The sequence below is a fragment of the Chiloscyllium punctatum genome, chromosome 4 (genome assembly GCF_047496795.1).
Source record: "Chiloscyllium punctatum isolate Juve2018m chromosome 4, sChiPun1.3, whole genome shotgun sequence".
NCBI lineage: Eukaryota > Metazoa > Chordata > Chondrichthyes > Orectolobiformes > Hemiscylliidae > Chiloscyllium > Chiloscyllium punctatum.
Window position 1 is genome coordinate 2,467,203 of NC_092742.1, and position 17,797 is coordinate 2,484,999.

Consider the following 17,797-nt stretch of genomic DNA (forward strand, 5'->3'; position numbering starts at 1 on the left):
TAAGTGCTCAGGTCATTGTATTTTGACCCCATATATAAATAACTCAGAAATAGCAAGTAAAATTTCCATATCTGCCAATGATACAGAATTTGGTTTGGCAAATATTGTATGTGAAACTGAACTGCTGTTCCAGTTCCAGTTGAAATAATGAATACTTGAAGATGTGATGCCAATCACGCAGACTTTATGATTCAGTGTTCTTTTTTCAATTGTGGGAAATCTGCAATAGACATGCCAAGATGTACAAGGTTATGGGCCAAGTGCTGGAAGGTGAGATCACAATAGGTTGGTAGGTGTTTTTAACTGGTGTGGACATGATGGGCTGAAGGACCTTTTTTCCTGTGCTGTAGACTTCTTTGAATATATTTCTTTAAAAATAGGTAAGTCCCCAGGGTGGAATGGATTTATCTTAGGATTCTCTGGGAAGCCAGGGAGTATAGCTTCATTAGATTACTTACAGTGTGGAAACAGGCCCTTCAGCCCAACAAGTCCACACCGACCCTCCGAAGAGCAACCCACCCAGACCCATTCCCCTACATTTACACCTTCACCTAACACTATGGGCAATTTAGCATGGCCAATTCACCTGACCTGCACATCTTTTGGACTGTGGGAGGAAACCCACGCAGACACGGGGAGAATGTGCAAACTTCACACAGACAGTTTCCCAAGGTGGGAATTGAACCCGGGTCTCTGGTGCTGTGAGGCAGCAGTGCTAACCACTGTGTTGCCCCATAGCTTTGATCTTCATGTTGTCATTGTGTACAGGAATAGTGCCAGAAGACCGGAGGATAGCAAATGTTGTTCCCTTGTTCAAGAAGGGGAGTACAGACAATCCTGGAAATTATAGACCTGTGAACCTTACTTCAGTTGTGGGTAAAGTGTTGGAAAGAATTATAAGAAATAGGATTTATAATTATCTGGAGATGAATAAGTTGATGAGGGACAGTCAACACAGTTTCATAAAGGGTCGGTCGTGCCTCATAAGCCTTATTGAGTTCTTTTGAGATGGTGACCAAACAGGTTGATGTAGATAAAGTGGTTGATGTGGTGTATATGGATTTCAGTAAAGTGTTTGATAAGGTTCCCCATGATAGGCTATTGCAGAAAATACAGAGGCATGGGATTGAGGGTGATTTAGCAGTTTGGATTCAGAAATTGGCTAGCTGAAAGAATACAGAGGGTAGTGGTTGATGGGAAATATTCATCCTGGAGCTCAGTTACTACTGGTGTACCACAAGGATTTGTTTAGGGTCCACTGTAGTTTGTCGTTTTTATAAATGACCTGGATGAGGGCAGATAAGGATGGGTTAGATTAGATTAGATTAGATTACTTACAGTGTGGAAACAGGCCCTTCGGCCCAACAAGTCCACACCGCCCCGCCGAAGCGTAACCCACCCATACCCCTACATCTACCCCTTACCTAACACTATGGGCAATTTAGCATGGCCAATTCACCTGGCCTGCACATCTTTGGACTGTGGGAGGAAACCGGAGCACCCGGAGGAAACCCACGCAGACACGGGGAGAACGTGCAAACTCCACACAGTCAGTCGCCTGAGGCGGGAATTGAACCCGGGTCTCAGGCGCTGTGAGGCAGCAGTGCTAACCACTGTGCCACCGTGCCGCCCACGGTGAATTAGTGAATTTGCAGATGACACTAGAGTTGTGGATAGTGCTGAAGGATGTTGTAGGTTACAGAGGGACATAGATAAGCTGCAGAGCTGTGCTGATAGGTGGAAATGGAGTTTAATGCGGAAATGTGTGAGGTGATTCACTTTAGGAGTAACAGGAATGCAGAGTACTGATTTAATGCTAAGATGTTCGGTAGTGTAGATAAGCAGAGAGGTCTCGTTCTCCATGTACATAGATCCTTGAATGTGTATGTACACCAGCCCCTTAAGGCAGCAGGACTAGGGGATACAGGAGTTAAGGAGATATTTATTAGTCGAGTCATAGAGTTTAAAAGCAGGGAGGTTATGCTGAAACTTTATAAAAGATTAGGCCACAATTAGAGTATTGGATGCAATTCTGGAATTGACCTTATAGGAAGGATGTGATTGCACTGGAGAAGGAAGCAGAGATTTTTCAGGATGTTGCCTGAGCTTAAAGGTTTCAGTGATGCAGAGAGATTGGACAGACTGAGGTGGTTTTCCTCAGAGCAGAGGAGATTGAGAGGGGCAATGTCTGAGATGTATAAAATTAAAAAGGGTTATACAGTAGACAGGAAGAAACTTTTTCCCTTGACAGAGGGATCAATGACCAGGGGCCATAGATTTAAGGTAGGGGACCAAAGGTTTAGAGGGGATGCAAGGAAAAATCTTTTTACCTAGAAGGTGGTGGGAATCTGGAACTCAGTGCCTCAGGGTGGGAGTGACAGAAACCATGGAATTCAGTAAGGCCTATGACAAGGTCCCACATGGAACACTGGTCCAAAAGGTAAGAGCCCATGGGATCCAAGGCTGGATCCAAAACTGGCTTCCGAACAGGAGGCTAAGGGGGATGGTGGAGGGTTGTTTTTGTAACTGGAAGCCTGTGACCAGCGGTGTACCACAGAGATGGGTGCTGAGACCCTTGCTGTTTGTTATGTACATTAATGGTTTGGATGTGAATGTAGAAGGTATAATTAGTAAGCTTAGATTAGATTAGATTAGATTAGATTACTTACAGTGTGGAAACAGGCCCTTCGGCCCAACAAGTCCACACCGCCCCGCCGAAGCGCAACCCACCCATACCCCTACATCTACCCCTTAACCTAACACTCCGGGCAATTTAGCATGGCCAATTCACCTGACCTGCACATCTTTGGACTGTGGGAGGAAACCGGAGCACCCGGAGGAAACCCACGCAGACACGGGGAGAACGTGCAAACTCCACACAGTTCAATTCCCTGAGGCGGGAATTGAACCCGGGTCTCTGGCGCTGTGAGGCAGCAGTGCTAACCACTGTGCCACCATGCCGCCATAAGCTTGCAGATGAGACAGAAAAACGATGATGCGGTTGATAATGAGGAGGATGGTCTCAGGCTACAGTCTGATATTGAGCAGCTGGTAAACTGGGCAGAGCAATGACAGATGGAATTTAATCCTAATAAGTGTGAGGTGATGCATTTTGGGAGGTTTGATAAGGGAAGGATATACACAATGAATGGTAGGTTCATTGATCCTTGAAGGTACCAGCACAGGGAGACAGGATGCTTGCCTGTTTTAGCTAGGCCATAGAAGAGTAGGAAGTCTTGTTACAACTTTATAAACATTAGTTAGGCCACAGACAGAGTACAGTGTGCAGTTTTGGTCTTCACACTATCGGAAGGACATGATTGTATTTGACAGGATGCACAGGAGATCCATCAAGATATTGTTTGGGATTAAAAGACTCAATTATGAGGAGTGACTAGATGGGCTGGGTTTGTTTTCCCTGGAGCAGATCATGAGAATCTCTTCCTCATGGCAGATGTGCCTGAGAACAGAGGGTACAAGTTTAAGATGAGGAATTAGTGGTTTGAGGAGATATGAGAAAAACATTTTCAACCAGAGGTTAGTAGAAATATGGAATGTGCTGCCTGACAGGGTGGTAGAGACAGGTACTGTTGCAACATTTAAGAAACATCTGGATGAGCACTTAAAATGCCAGGCACAATAGCTATGGACCAAGTGCAGGGAAGTTGGGTTAGTGTAGTTTGGTGTTTCTGGTTGACATAGACATGGTGGGCCGAAGGGCCTGTTTCTATGCTGTACGCATCTGTGAAATAAGGCAAGATAGAATTTCGGTTAGAACAAGAATAGGACAGATAATGTTCAGGAACAGAGATGAGATACAGTTCAATCAGAGTGGAAGCTGTGAACTTGGCAACAGCAGAAGTTCATGGAGTGGAGGAAGGTGATCGTGCACATCCAACACAAAAGGAATGGAGTCCCAGAACCCAATGATTCTAAAATAAGTACCAAGGTTAATTGTCTAGATAACAGCAAGATCCATGTTTGCACTAAGTGAATAATTAATACTTGGTTGTTTCAATCTGAGAAGTGAATAGGAGAACAGAAATGTCCTTTTGACTTAGTAATGAGCATTTATTTGCATTTGGGATATGTCTTGAGCAATATCAGTATTTGTTGCGTATCCTGAAATGACCTTGAGAAGGTGGTGGTGACTGACCTTCTTTAATTGCTATCGCAACTTGTAATGCAGGCACATCAAAATGGTACCAGAGTGTGGCAACACTTCACACTTTTCATTGTTTTCTTTAAAATAAATGTGATAATAAGTCATTAAATCATTCAATTCAATTCAATTCACCCCCCAATACTTATTTTATGTAATGGCTTAACACACTAAGTGGTGTGTGAGACCACTTTTTAAAAATATAGATTTGTGGAATATGGATCAGCATTTATTGCCTGTCCCTAGTTTCCCCTTGAGAAGGTGGGGGTGAGTTGCCTTCTTGAACCACTGCAGTCCATGTGCTGTAGGTTGACCTACAATGCCCTTAGGGAGGGAATTCCAGGATTCTGACCCCGAGACAGTGAAGGAACAGCGATATATTTCCAAGTCAGGATTGTGAATGGCTTGGAGGGCATGGTGTTACTATGTATCTGCTGCCCTTGTCCTTCTCGATGGAAGTGGTCATAGATCTGGAAGGTGCTGCCTGAGGAGCTCTGTTGAATTTCTAGACAGCATCTTGTCATTGGTATGTATTGCTATTCACCGAAGGTTCTGGACTACTGTTCTAGCAACATTACGCCTACATCTGTTTTGGTAACACCAGAACATTAATATTGTGGGAATTCAGTGATAGTAATGCCACTTTATGCTTGGGAGCTATAAGATTAGATTCTTTCTTGGTGGAGATGGACATTGGTTGGCCATTGTATTACCTGAATATTACATGTGTTGCTATATTCATAGAGACTCTACAGCACAGTATAAGGCCCTTCGACCCATCACGTTTGTGCCAGCTATTCTAATCCCATTTTCCAGTATTTGGCCATAGCCATGTATTCCTTCATTTGGGATATTTCACTTTTGTATTGGAATAGAATGAAAGCTTACCATAGGTAACAACAAGTAGGAAAAATGGCATATTTTTAATCAATTGCAGTATTGACTGGACGTAGGAATAATCCAGCATAGGTTTGGCAAGGATAGCTGCCTGTGCTTGGCTTGGTGGAATATCTGGCTTCTCCTGAAAAACTGATAGAAAAGAGCACAATTAGTGCATTATTAGTGCAATCTTTTCTAAATTCCAGCTTTGATCAGTTAAAGCAAAAAAACTGGAATTACAATAGGAAATAATACTTACAGCAGCCGATTACAATGAATTTGGTCAGTATATCAAAGAAAGGTCAAGTTACCATGGTCCCAGAGGACCATGGGGCTGCTTGCTCATTCAAGGGAGATGACTGGTCATTGTTTAACCTGAAGGTCACCATGCCTCAGGTGAGGGGAGAGGTTGAGAAGTAGAGTCCTTCATAACAACCTCAGCCAGCGCAGGATTAGAACCCATTGTTGGTATCATCCTACATAACATACCAGCCATTCAGCCAACAGACCCCAAATATATTCTGTAAGACCTGTACATTAATACGTAGCACAAGATCTTATTAGATCTGAGAATACACAGCTAGGGTGACAATCATTACTGAAATAAAATAAAGAACTGCAGATGCTGAAAATCTGAAACAAACATAAACAGGAATTGTTGGACAAATTCAGCCTTTGTGATGAGAGAAAACAGAGTTAACATTTCAAGTCTGTTTCAGAAGATCATCATTGGACTCAAAATGTTAATTCTGTTTCTCTCTCCATAGATGCTGGCAGATCTGCTGAGCTTCTCTAGTAATTTCTGTTTTGTTTGTTTCACACTTATTACTGCTATCTGACTCAATATCAGGGGATAATTGTGTTAGTTCTCAGACAGACATCCAGCCTCATTTTCTTTTCCATTAAAGTTGCCCACTACACTGCTTTCTACACTCCCATATAAATTAAAAGATACAATCATCTGTTTTTTACAGAATTTTGATATGTCTAGAGGATCCAGAATGAGTAATGACTTTAATGAAGTGTATAAAATCCTGATAAGGTGGTAAAGATGTTTCATTTTGTGGGAGTCCAGAATGAGGAGGCACTATTGTAAAATCTCCCTATTCAAACAGGGATGTTAAATTTAGGAACAGCAGTAGGCCATTCAGCCCTTTAAGCCTGTTCCATCATTTCATGAAGTCACAGCTGATCTGTGGCTTAACTCCATTGTCCTGCCTTTTTCTCAACAAAAATATAACTAACTCAGATTTAAAATTAACAACTGATCTAGCATCCAATGCCACTCGTGGAAGAGTGTTCCAAACATCTACCATCCTTTGTGCCTATAACATCTCTCCTAAATGGTCTGGCCTTAATTTTCAGACTGTGCTCCGAGTTCCAGAATCTCCAACCATTGAAAATAGTTTGTCATTACAGTTTTTTTCTTGTTAATATCTTGAAGACTTTGATCACTTCACCCCTTAACCTTCTAAATCCTAGAGAAAACAGGCTTAGTTTGTGCAATCTCTCGTCATAACTTAACTCCTGAAGACCAGTGCAGTTCAGAGTAGGTTGACCAGACTATTACCTAAAATCGCCAGTAGCAAACTAGAACTTTCAAGAGAGTCAGGCAGCAAAGGTGATTGCAGTGGCCATTATTCAAGAACAGGTGTTGGGGAAGCTGAAAGGTCTGAAGATGGATTAAATCACCAGGACCAGATGCACTACACCCCAGAATGCTGAAGGAAGTGGCTGAAGAGATTGAAGAGGTATTGGTGGTGATTTTCTGGGAACTACTAGAGTCCGGAAGGATCCCAGAGTACTGGGAAATGGCTAAAGTAACATCGCTGTTTAAGAAGCGTGGGAAGCAGGAGACAGGAAACCATAGGCCAGTTAGCCTGACCTCGATCACTGCTAAGCCATTAAGGATAAGATTATGCAGTACTTGGATGTGCATGGTAAAATAGGGCTGAGCCAGCACAGCTTCATCAAGAAGAGGTCATGCCTGACAAGTCTGTAGAATTGTTTGAGGAGATAACAAGCAAGTTAGTCAAAGGAGAGCCAGTGGCTGTGATCTATTTGGATTTCCAGAAGACCTTTGACAAGGTGCAACATAGGAAGCTGCCAAATAAGGTAAGAGTCCGTGGTATTAGGGGCAAGATACTGGCATGGATAGAGGATTGGTTGACTGGCAGGGGGCAGGGAGTAGGGATAAAGGTGTCTTTTTCAGGATGGCAGCCAGCAACTAGTGGAGTTCTGCAGAGGTCAGTGTTGGAACCTCTACTACTCATGTTATACATTCATGATCTTGATGAAGGGACGGGGGGCATTGTTGCTAGGTTTGCAGAAGGCATAAAGACAGGTGGAGGGACAGGTAGAGTTTAGGAAGTGGGGGAGGCTGCAGAAAGACTTGGACACGTGAGGAGAGTGAGCAAAGTAGCAGAGATGGAATACAATGTGGGAAAGTGTGAGGCTATGCACCTTGATCAGACGAATAGAAGAGCAAACTATTTTCTAAATGGGGAAGGCTTCAGAAATCTGAATCACAAAGTGATTTGAGAGTCCTCGTTTAGGACTCTCTTAGGGTTAACATACAAGTTCATTTAGCAGTTAGGAAGGAAAATGCAATGTTAGCATTCATTTCATTAGGGCTAGAAAACAGAACAGAGATGTCCTGCTGAGGCTGTATAAGGCTATGGTCGGACTTCATTTGGAATACTGAAAGCAGTTTCGGGCACTGCATCTAAGGAAGGATGTGCTGGCATTGGGGGGGGTCCAGAGGGGGTTTACAAGAATGATCCTGGTGATGAAGGGCTTGTCACATGAGGGAAGGTAGAGGATTCTAGATCTGTACCAGATGGAGTTTAGAAGGATGGTTGTGGGGGGTGGGGGGAAGAAACTGATTGAAACTTACAGAATACTGATAGGCTTGGACAGAGTGGATGTTGAGATGATGTTCACACTTGTGGGAGAGGCTAGGACCTGAGGGCACTTCAGCAGAGTGAAGGTTGAGCATTTAGAACTGAGGTGAGGAGGAATTTCTTCAGCCAGAGGGTGGTGAATCTGTGGAACTCATTGCCACAAAAAGGCTGTGGAGGTCAAGTCATTGAGTGTATTTAAGATAGAGAGAGAGATAGGTTCTTGTTTAGTAAGGGAATCAAAGGTTATGGGGAGAGACAGGAGAACAGGGTTAAGAAACATATCAGCTGTGACTGACTGGGGGAGCAGACTCGATGGGCTGACTGGCCTAATCCTGTTCCTATACGCTACTGTCTATGTTCTTATGGATAAGATCCTGAGGGAGCTTCACAAGGTAGAAATAGAGAAGATTTTTTTTTGGAAGAATCTGGAACTAAGGGAGTTACTCTTTAAAAATCACAGATGATCTTATTGACAGTGATTAAGTGAAACAGATAAACAAAGATTCAATGAAATTTTTCACTTGTGGGAATGTGAGACTTTGGAACTCTGTCTGAAAAAGCAGTGGAAGTGGGTGATTGGATATTTTTAAGGAAGAGGTAGATCAAGGGAAAGAAACGTCAAAAACAGTTCTGCCATGGGGTCTTATTAACTGGCAGAGGAAGCTTGGGAGACCTGGTGACAGACTTCTGTTCCTGTTTCATATTTTTATATATTAAACACATAAAAACAAGTCTTTAAGAAGTAGTGTTGAATACAATATGTTTGACGTTAAGGATGAGTGAATTTATGATTCACTGTTTAACAATAACTGACTCTGCTTAATTTACATTCCCTGCTGTGTACTCTGGACAAACATAATAACCTTCTATTAGTTAAACCTGTTTATGTTCAGCATATTCAGAGACCGTGCAACGTAAATATTGGTTGCAAAAGGGAATTACCTGCAACAAGCAAACAGCAACTGACATCATCAGTTACCACCTCCAGTTATAACACACTATTAAACATGAGGGTTGAGGGCACCTCAGGCCAGGCATTTATTGCCCATCCGTAATTGCCCAGAGGAGAGTCGAGAGTCAACCACATTGCTGTAGATCTGCAGTCACGTGTAGGCCAGACCAGGTAAGGATGGCAGCTTGTTTCCCTAAAGGACATCAGTGAACCAGGTGGGGTTTTACAACAATCAACAATGGTTTCATGGTCTAGCTAATAGGTTTTTATCCCTGATTTTTATTGACTTTCTGCCTTGGTAGGATTCAAACTCATGTCCTCAGAATATTAGACAAGGTTTCTGGATTACCAGTTTAGCAATAACATTTTCTGATGATGGAACATGCTGTTTTTCTAAGATAGTATGTCCTTAGCTCATTTAGTACCTTACCGAGGATAACAAGGATAAACAGCAGAGTTGCTACTGCAGCAGTGCCATAAAACATGATGTTGATGTGGTAAGTCAATTGATCCAAGTCATCCACATTTGGTACAATTATGGGGGGAATAAGAAATCCCAGTGCAACTCCCATCTGTAGAGAGACAATAGACAACAGTTATGAATGACAAGCCATTTACAAGTTACAATTACTCACATTACTGGGAGTACAGAACATGAGAACAGTGTAGAAAGACATTTGTGTGCTTCGGTCGTACCATTTATCATGAACCAGCAGGTTGGGCTCAATCTTACAGTTTTGGTTATATGTGTCAGGTTTTATAGAAGGATTTCCACCACCAAGCCTGGAAAATTTGCCTCACGGCATGTTACCAAACTCACTTCATTAACCACCAACTGCTCACCTCCCCATGGAGTCAGTGACGTCCAATTCTGGCTCCATCCCAGAATCACTGACCATCCAGTGAGTACTTGCTGAAAGACCAGCATCCTGCACCATCTGTAAATGTTGGCTGTGCCCCTGGATGAGCACTGGCAATCAGTGTTAGCAATCCAGCATTGCTCCTCACCAACATCATGGGACAGCAGCCATACTACCCACTGCCAATAGCACACAGCTGGCATGCAGACACTCCCTCATAGATCCAACCCCATCTTCTCAACCTGGTCACTGTTCATCCACCAGGCCCCACAGTTTACCTGTCCTTAACTACAGCCAATCTGAACATCCTCTCTTAGTCACCATTATTCTGTCCCAGTGCCCATTGGAGGCCCAGTCAGGGAATTACACCTTCAGGCAAGTAAGCAGACAGTCCCAAACACAAACTTTTATTTACAGACAGCAGACACACACAAAACCGACAGAGGCTGCAGGTCAATCCCACAATGCAATCAAAATGCGAGCATCATGATCAGCATCATGATGTGGAGGCATTGGAACGGGTGCAGAGGAGGTTTACCAGGATGTTGCCTGGTATGGGAGGGAGATCGTATGAGGAAAGGCTGAGGCACTTGGGGCTGTTCTCATTGGAGAAAAGAAGGTTTAGGGGAGATTTGATAGAGGTATACAAGATGATTAGGGGGTTAGATAGGGTTGACCATGAGAACCTTTTTCCGCTAATGAAGTCAGCTGTTACTCGGGGACACAGCTTTAAATTAAGGGGTGGTAGGTATAGGACAGATGTTAGGGGTAGATTCTTTACTCAGCGGGTTGTGAGTTCATGGAATGCCCTGCCAGTAGCAGTGGTGGACTCTCCCTCTTTATGGTCATTTAAGCGGGCATTGGACAAGCATATGGAGGTTATTGGGCTAGTGTAGGTTAGGTAGGCTTCAGTCGGTGCAACATCGAGGGCCGAAGGGCCTGTACTGCGCTGTATTTTTCTATGTTCTATGTTCTATGTAACTATTCCCCATTCCATGAGGGTTACTGCTCACAGCTCTCAGGCACTGGAACCAGGTAGCAATCAGGTCACATCTGGTGTGTCGCACCAAATGCAGCGGGCCCTGTCATGGACAAGGACAGCTTCTTCCTCCCTAGTGTTGTCACTCTCCTCCTGCAATGGCTGCTCCCGTTCACCCACTTCCTTGGCATCGAACACATTGAGGTCATAGATTCGTTCACCAAGCTGATGTGTTTTTCTGCAGACGTTTCGTCAAAAAATCAAAGACCAACACCCACATCCAACAGGTCAAATGTAATCCACAAGGTACCCTGCAGGTTCAGTAAGAAACATTGTATAGGACAAACAGGATGTTCTTGATGACTGGGGCATCCAGAACCAGGGGTCGCAGTCTAAGGAAATCGAGTAATATGAAGATGAGGAGAAATTTCTCCACCCAGTGAAATTCCCTGGTTTAGAAAGCAATTGAGATGAAAACATCAAATGTTTTCAAGGAGGAATTAGATATAGTTCTTACTGCTAAAAGGGATCAAAAGGTGGGGACTGGGGAGAAAGCAGGAACAGGAAACTGATTTGGTTAAACAGCTATGATGATACTGAATGGTGGAGCAGGCTTGAAGAAATCTCATTCCTGATCAAGGGCTTTTGCCTGAAACATCAACTCTCCTGCTCGTCAGATGCTGCCTGACCTTTTCCAGCACCGCACTTTCGACTCTAATCTGCAGCACCTGTAGTCCTCACTTTCTCCTTGAAGGGCTGAGTGGCCTACTCCTGTTCTTATTTTCTACATTTTCAGATAATGTTATCCAAAGGTATTAAGGCTAAAATGGAGTTAGGTCACAGATTGCATGATCTCACTGAGCAGAAACTAAAGGCCAAACAACTAAATGTTGCTCCTACAGTCCCAGCAACTATAAGCAATATTTCCCCAATTATAGCCAAAAAAACTGTTGTGGATGCTGGAATCTAAGGGAGACTAGCAGGAAGCTGGAAGGACACAGCAAGCCAGGCAGCATTAGGAAGTGGAAAAGTAAACACTTTGGGTGTAACCCTTCTTCAGGGTTACACATGAAATGTTGACTTCTCCAGCTCCTGATGCTGCCTGACTTGCTGTGTTCTTCCAGCTTCCTACTGGTCCATCAATACTTCCCCAATCACCATTCAAGTGATCTTCTGAAGAATGCCATCATCTTTTAAAAGATCCTGGATATTTAACAGTTTCAGCCTTCAATTTTCTTGTTACAACACTGACATTTACCTGACAATGGGGAATATTGCCCAGGTATATCGCATGCACAAAAAAGCAGGACAAATCCAACCTGGCCAACTACCAACCCATGAGTCTGCTCTCGAACATCAATAAAGTGATGGAAGGTGTCATCAACAGTGCTATCAAGCAGTACCTGCTCAGCAATAACCTGCTCAGTGATGCACAGTTGGGACTCCCCCAGGGCCACTCAGCTCCTGACCTCATTGCAGCCTTGGGTCAAACATGGACAAGAGAGCTGAATTGCAGAGGGGAGATGGGAGTGACAGCCCTGACATCAAAACAATATTAGATTGAGTGAGGCTTCAAGGAGCCCTAGCCCTGGAATTTATAATAATCAGGGATGTTGTCTTCTCTGGTTCGAGTCATGCCTGGCAAATAGGAAAAGGTTATGGTTGTTGGAGGTTAGTCATCTCAGCTCCAGGACAAATCTACAGGAGTTCCTCAGGGTAGTGTCCTAGGCCCAACCATCTTCAGCTGCTTCCCAAAACGTCAATATTCCTGCTCCTCGGATGCTACCTGACCTGCTGTTCTTTTCCAGCACCACTCTAATCTAGACCCTGCTTCATCAATTACCTTCCCTCCATCATAAGGTCAGAAGTGGGAATGTTTGCCTACCATTGCGCAATGTTCAGCACCACTTGCGACTCCAGGCTTGGACGAATAAGTGGAAAATAATATTCATGCCCCACAAATGCCAGGCACTGCCCATTTTCAAAAAGAGAGAATTAAGCTATCGCCCCTTAACATTTCATAATGTTACCATCACTGAATCTGCCACTATCCTGGGGGTCATCACTGATTAGAAGGGCAACTGTTCTTACCACATAATCACAGTGGCTACAGGAGCACATCAGAGGCTAGGAATACTGCAGCAAGTAACTCACTTCCTGACTCCCCAAAGCCTGTCCATCGTCTAAAAGGCACAAGCTAGAGTGTGATGGAATACTCGCCATTTGCCTGAATGATTGCAGCACCAACAACACTCAAGAACCTTGACACCATTCAGGACAAAGCAGCCGCTTGATTGGCACTACATCCATAAGCATTTCCATATATCTGCCAACAACGCTCTTCCTGCAGCTGGAACAGGTAATAAATGTTGGCCCAGCCAGCAATGCCCCACTGCAGACAAACGTTAATTCCTCATTAATTTAGTCTCTCTTTCTGAGGACAGACATGATATTGACAACTCCACAGTCCTCCAACAACACCATATCTAATAAATCCACAATAGCTTGTAGTCTTCCTGATGTTTACACAAAATATCACTCTTTGATCCACAAATAAAGACATTTGCACTGTGAATTAGACAATCACTCCATTAAGACTGCCACAGGATCAATGTTCAGAGTTCCCTCTGGCAAAGAGTCATACAGCACAGAAACAGATCCTTTGGTCCAACTCGTCCATGACAACTAAGTTTCCCAAACTAAACTCGTCCTACTTGCCTGCATTTGGCCCATATCCCTCTAAACCTTTCTTATTCACGTACTTATCTAAATGTCTGTTAAATATTGTAACTGTACTAACTACTTGCATCCACTACTTCTTCTGTCAGTTCATTGCACATGCAAAACACCTTCTGTGTGAAAATATTGACCCTCAGGTCCCTTTTAAATCTTCCTCCTCTCACCCCTAATTTTAAAATCCCCCACCCTAGAAAAAGGACTTTTGTTATTCACCCTATCTATGTCCCTCATGATTTTATAAACCCCTATAAGATCAGCCTACACTTCACTTCAGCGAAAAAAGTCCCAACCTTTCCAGCCTATCCTTATAACTCAAACCCTCCACTCCTCGCAACATTTTGGTGTATCTTTTCTGAACTCTGTCCAATTTAATAATATCCTTTCTCTGGCAGGGTGACCAGAACTGCACACAGTAGTCCAAAAGAGACCTCTCCAACATCTGATGAAGGGCTTTTGCCCGAAACGTCGATTTCGAAGCTACTTGGATGCTGCCTGAACTGCTGTGCTCTTCCAGCACCACTAATCCAGACTCTCCAACGTCTTGTACAACCTCAACATGATGTCCAAACTCCTACTATGCTCAAAGGTCTAAGCAATGAAGGCAAGCACACTAAACACTTCTTAACCACCCTATCTACCTGTGGTGCAACTTTCAAAGAACCAGGTACCTGAACCCCTAGGTTTCTCTGTTCTACAACACAACCCAGGGCCCTTCCATTAACTGTATAACTCCTGCCCTTATTGTTTTACCAAAATGTAATATCTCACACTTATCCAAATTGAACTCCATCTGCCACTCACAAACAAAAACAGAATTCGCTGAAAAATCTTCCAGGTCTGGCAGCAGCTGTGGAGAGAAATCAGAATTAATGTTTCAGGTTGAGTGACCTGTTCTGAGGAAAGGTCACTGGGCCTGAAACATTAACTCTGATTTCTTTCCACAGATGCTGCCAGACCTACTGAGCTTTTCCAGTAATTTCTGTTTTTGTTTGCAACATATGCAGTTTTATTTTTGATTTTTCCATCTGCCACTCGTCAGCCCTTTAATCCAACTGATCAAGATCTCTTTATAACCTTAGATAACCTTTTTCACTATTGACTATTCCACCCATTTTGGTGTCATTCACAAGCTTACTAACTAACCATGCCTCCCAGATTCTCATCCAAATTGTTGATATAAATGACAGACCCAGCACCAATCCCATGTTAACTTTTGTGATCACTGGGGACATTATAAGCTACACATTTGGGGGGGGGGGGGTCAGGAAGGTTACTACTAAAATATCAATTCTGCTTCCAAAACTAATCAACAACAACCTTTATTACTGATGTGGATGTTAAACATGGACAAAGGAGGTTCAGTTGCTCACAGTCAATTAATCTGCCATCACTCTGTATGTTAGACTGGTATAAAGATGACTTTTAGGCAAGATTCTGGAGTGTTGTTATTGCCTGATCAATCACATCCAGTTAAAATCAGAGCCTCAGGCAGAAAAGATTTAGAAAAACAAAAACTGCTGGTTACGAATTACAAGCTTGTAATTGTCAATTATCTCGAACAATACACTTAATGTTGTGTGAATGTCAGCAGCCCATGATTTTTAACTGCCTGTAAACATTGACAGGGATCACTGAGTTGGAACTTTCTAGTTTAACATTAGGAAAAGACTGCAAACCGGAACAGATCAGGAACTAGAGCTGGATGTGGTCCAGAGTTCACAATCAAAATGTTTCATGGAGTTATGAAGACACTTCAGACTTAACACTACTTGGAGGACTTAAGTTTTGAAGGATTATGAAAAAAATTGATTTATCTCAGGTTTAATGGAAATATCTGGTGTGGTTTATTTAAAAGTTGTTATTGACAGTTCATTGTGGACACTGCATGTATTTTAAACAGATCACATTCTGGTGATTACAGTTCGTTTGCTGCACAGCCCTGCTGAGACTGTTTGAACAGGGACTAGCTTGGAGAGGGACTTGGTTTATCTGCTTCAGCTGGCCTGTTTAGAACAAATTGCCCAGCTGACCTCTCCCATTTCTCAAAAGAAAACCTTCTCGGTATGTTAAGGGTGAACCTACTTGTTCTTTGGAAAGAGTAGTTAAAAAGAATATTTTAATATTGTATTTCCTGAGCAATCTGCGTCTACAGGACTGCAAAGACAGATGTGTGTAATTAGTAACATGAACATCAGGACAAACCTGGAACATTATCTTCTTTGACCTTTGCCTTCAAGAATAACTCACTGGCCACAGTAGTTTTTTCAGAAAGCCAATCTCTGCACAGAAATCATTGTTTTCCCCTCTCTCCATAAAGTTCATGCGTATGTCTACGTTTTGAGACTAGAGGGATAAGCATTTACACTTGTTTTTTGACTGTCTATATTAAACAATTACTGCATCTTCACTAAGTTTTGCTTTGATAATAAAGGGTTTCGTTTTTTAAGAAACCTGGTTGCTAGATTTTGTTGTTTAACCCTGACGTAGCTAAGGTTGGAGTGGTGCTGGAAAAGCAAAGCAGGTCAGGCAGCATTCGAGGGGCAGGAAAATCGACATTTTGGGCAAAAGCCCTTGCTCATTCCTGATGAAAGGCTTTTGCCCAAAATGTCAATTTTCCTGCTCCTCGGATGCTACCAGACCTGCTGTGCTTTTCCAGCACCACTCTAGACTCTGATCTCCAGCATCTGCTATACCCACTTTCGCGCAGCTAAGATTGTACTTGGTTGTGCAGCATTGGGATTACAGAAACAAAGCCCTCCTATAAGATACTGGATTTATATGTCAGTCAACACCAGGAAAGCTGGAACCAGATTTGCAGCAGATTTTGACTCAGTTTTCGCTAATTCCTCACTAAGGATCTATAAATATGCAGCTGAACACAGTGACTGGAGAAAGGGATGAGCACTGAAAAAAATGAAAAAAAAGCTGACAAATGAAACACAGAAAATAAAATCAAAACCAAAAAAGGTACGAAATGTCATTGATAACCATAAGGAGTGGAATTGAAGTATTCACGCTAAAGCAACAAGTTGAAAATAAACATATAACATTTTTTGCAAGTGTTTAGTTTGAAATGAACAAGGAGTGTGAATTAGCAGACCAGTGGCTGTTTTTGCTCACCTGTTTCAAGTTCCAATTATTTCTATCATAGGCCAAATTGAATCTGGGCATGGAGGCTCTCAGCCACCATCATGAGAAGCAGCACGAGGCATCTTCACTCCTGAACTCAAATCCCCTTAGAATGAACAAAAATAAGCAATTTGCCTTCCTAATTACTTGCTGTGCCTGCACACGAACGTTTAGTGACTTATGGACAAGGACACCCCAGGTCCCTACACTCCTACTTTTCTACCCAAGTGAATAATTTCATATTTACTCTTATTTTCTATCTGCCATGTCCTAGCCCACTCACTGAGCCTGACCAAGTCCTGTTGAAGACTCCTCGCTTCTTCCTTACCTCTTAGACTCCCACCCATTATCAGCAAATTTAGAAATATTACAGCATTACCCACTTCCAAATCATTGATGTCGAATGTGGACCTAACCCTGACCCTTGTAGTATCCCATTAGGACAACCTGTTATCCTGGGAATGATCCATTTATTCCCACTCTCTGCTTTCTGCCTATTAACCAATTCTCACTTCTTGCCAGCGTATCCCCCAATCCCATGCTCAAATTCCTGTTTTCAGCAGTACAGAATTGATGGGCCAAAGGCCTCTTCTGTATTGTGTGATTCTATGATTCAACAGGATGTTATCAAAAGCCTTCTGAAAATCCCAGGTGCACCACATGCACTGGCTTTCCTTTGTCTGTGCAACAAGTTATTCTTCCAAATAAAACTCAAACAAGTTTATCATACATGATTTCCCTTTCCTAAATCTATACTACCTCTGCCCAATGGACCATTCTTTTCTATACCTTTTTTTTAATTCGCTCATGGATGTAGCCATTGCTGGCTGGACAGCATTTACTGTCTGTCCCAAGTTTCCCTTGAGAAGGTGGTGGCTCACATCTCTCAGCATTGAACCTTACCTGCTGCCTATCCACCCACACACCAACTTCTCAATGTCCTTTTGGTGTTTCACATTATCTCTTCATAGTTTACAATTCTTCCAAGTTTATTGCCCTCCCCAAACTGTGAAACTGCCCCTGCACACCAAGATCCAGATCATTATTAGATCTCAGAATAAGCAAGTGTCCCAATAACGACCCTGGGGAACTCCACTCCAAACCTTCTTCCAGCCTGTAAAATATCCATTGACCATTACTGTCTATTTCCTATCATACAGTCAATTTTATATTCATGTTACTACTGTCCCTTTT

At 42.8% G+C, this 17,797-nt stretch overlaps 1 protein-coding gene across 3 annotated transcripts in view; it reads right to left on the reverse strand.

Annotated features, from left to right (window-relative positions):
* Positions 1-17,797, reverse strand: part of flvcr2a (FLVCR choline and putative heme transporter 2a) — a 163,136-nt gene that overhangs the window by 110,605 nt on the left and 34,734 nt on the right. For 2 of the 3 annotated variants that reach the window (XM_072567959.1, XM_072567960.1), the window contains exons 2-3: positions 9,327-9,468; positions 5,051-5,191 (exon numbers count right to left, since the gene is read on the reverse strand). In XM_072567959.1, the coding sequence (XP_072424060.1) occupies positions 5,051-5,191; positions 9,327-9,468 (283 nt within the window). The remainder of the gene's footprint in view (positions 1-5,050; positions 5,192-9,326; positions 9,469-17,797) is intronic. The other variant, XM_072567961.1, reaches the window with a different exon arrangement.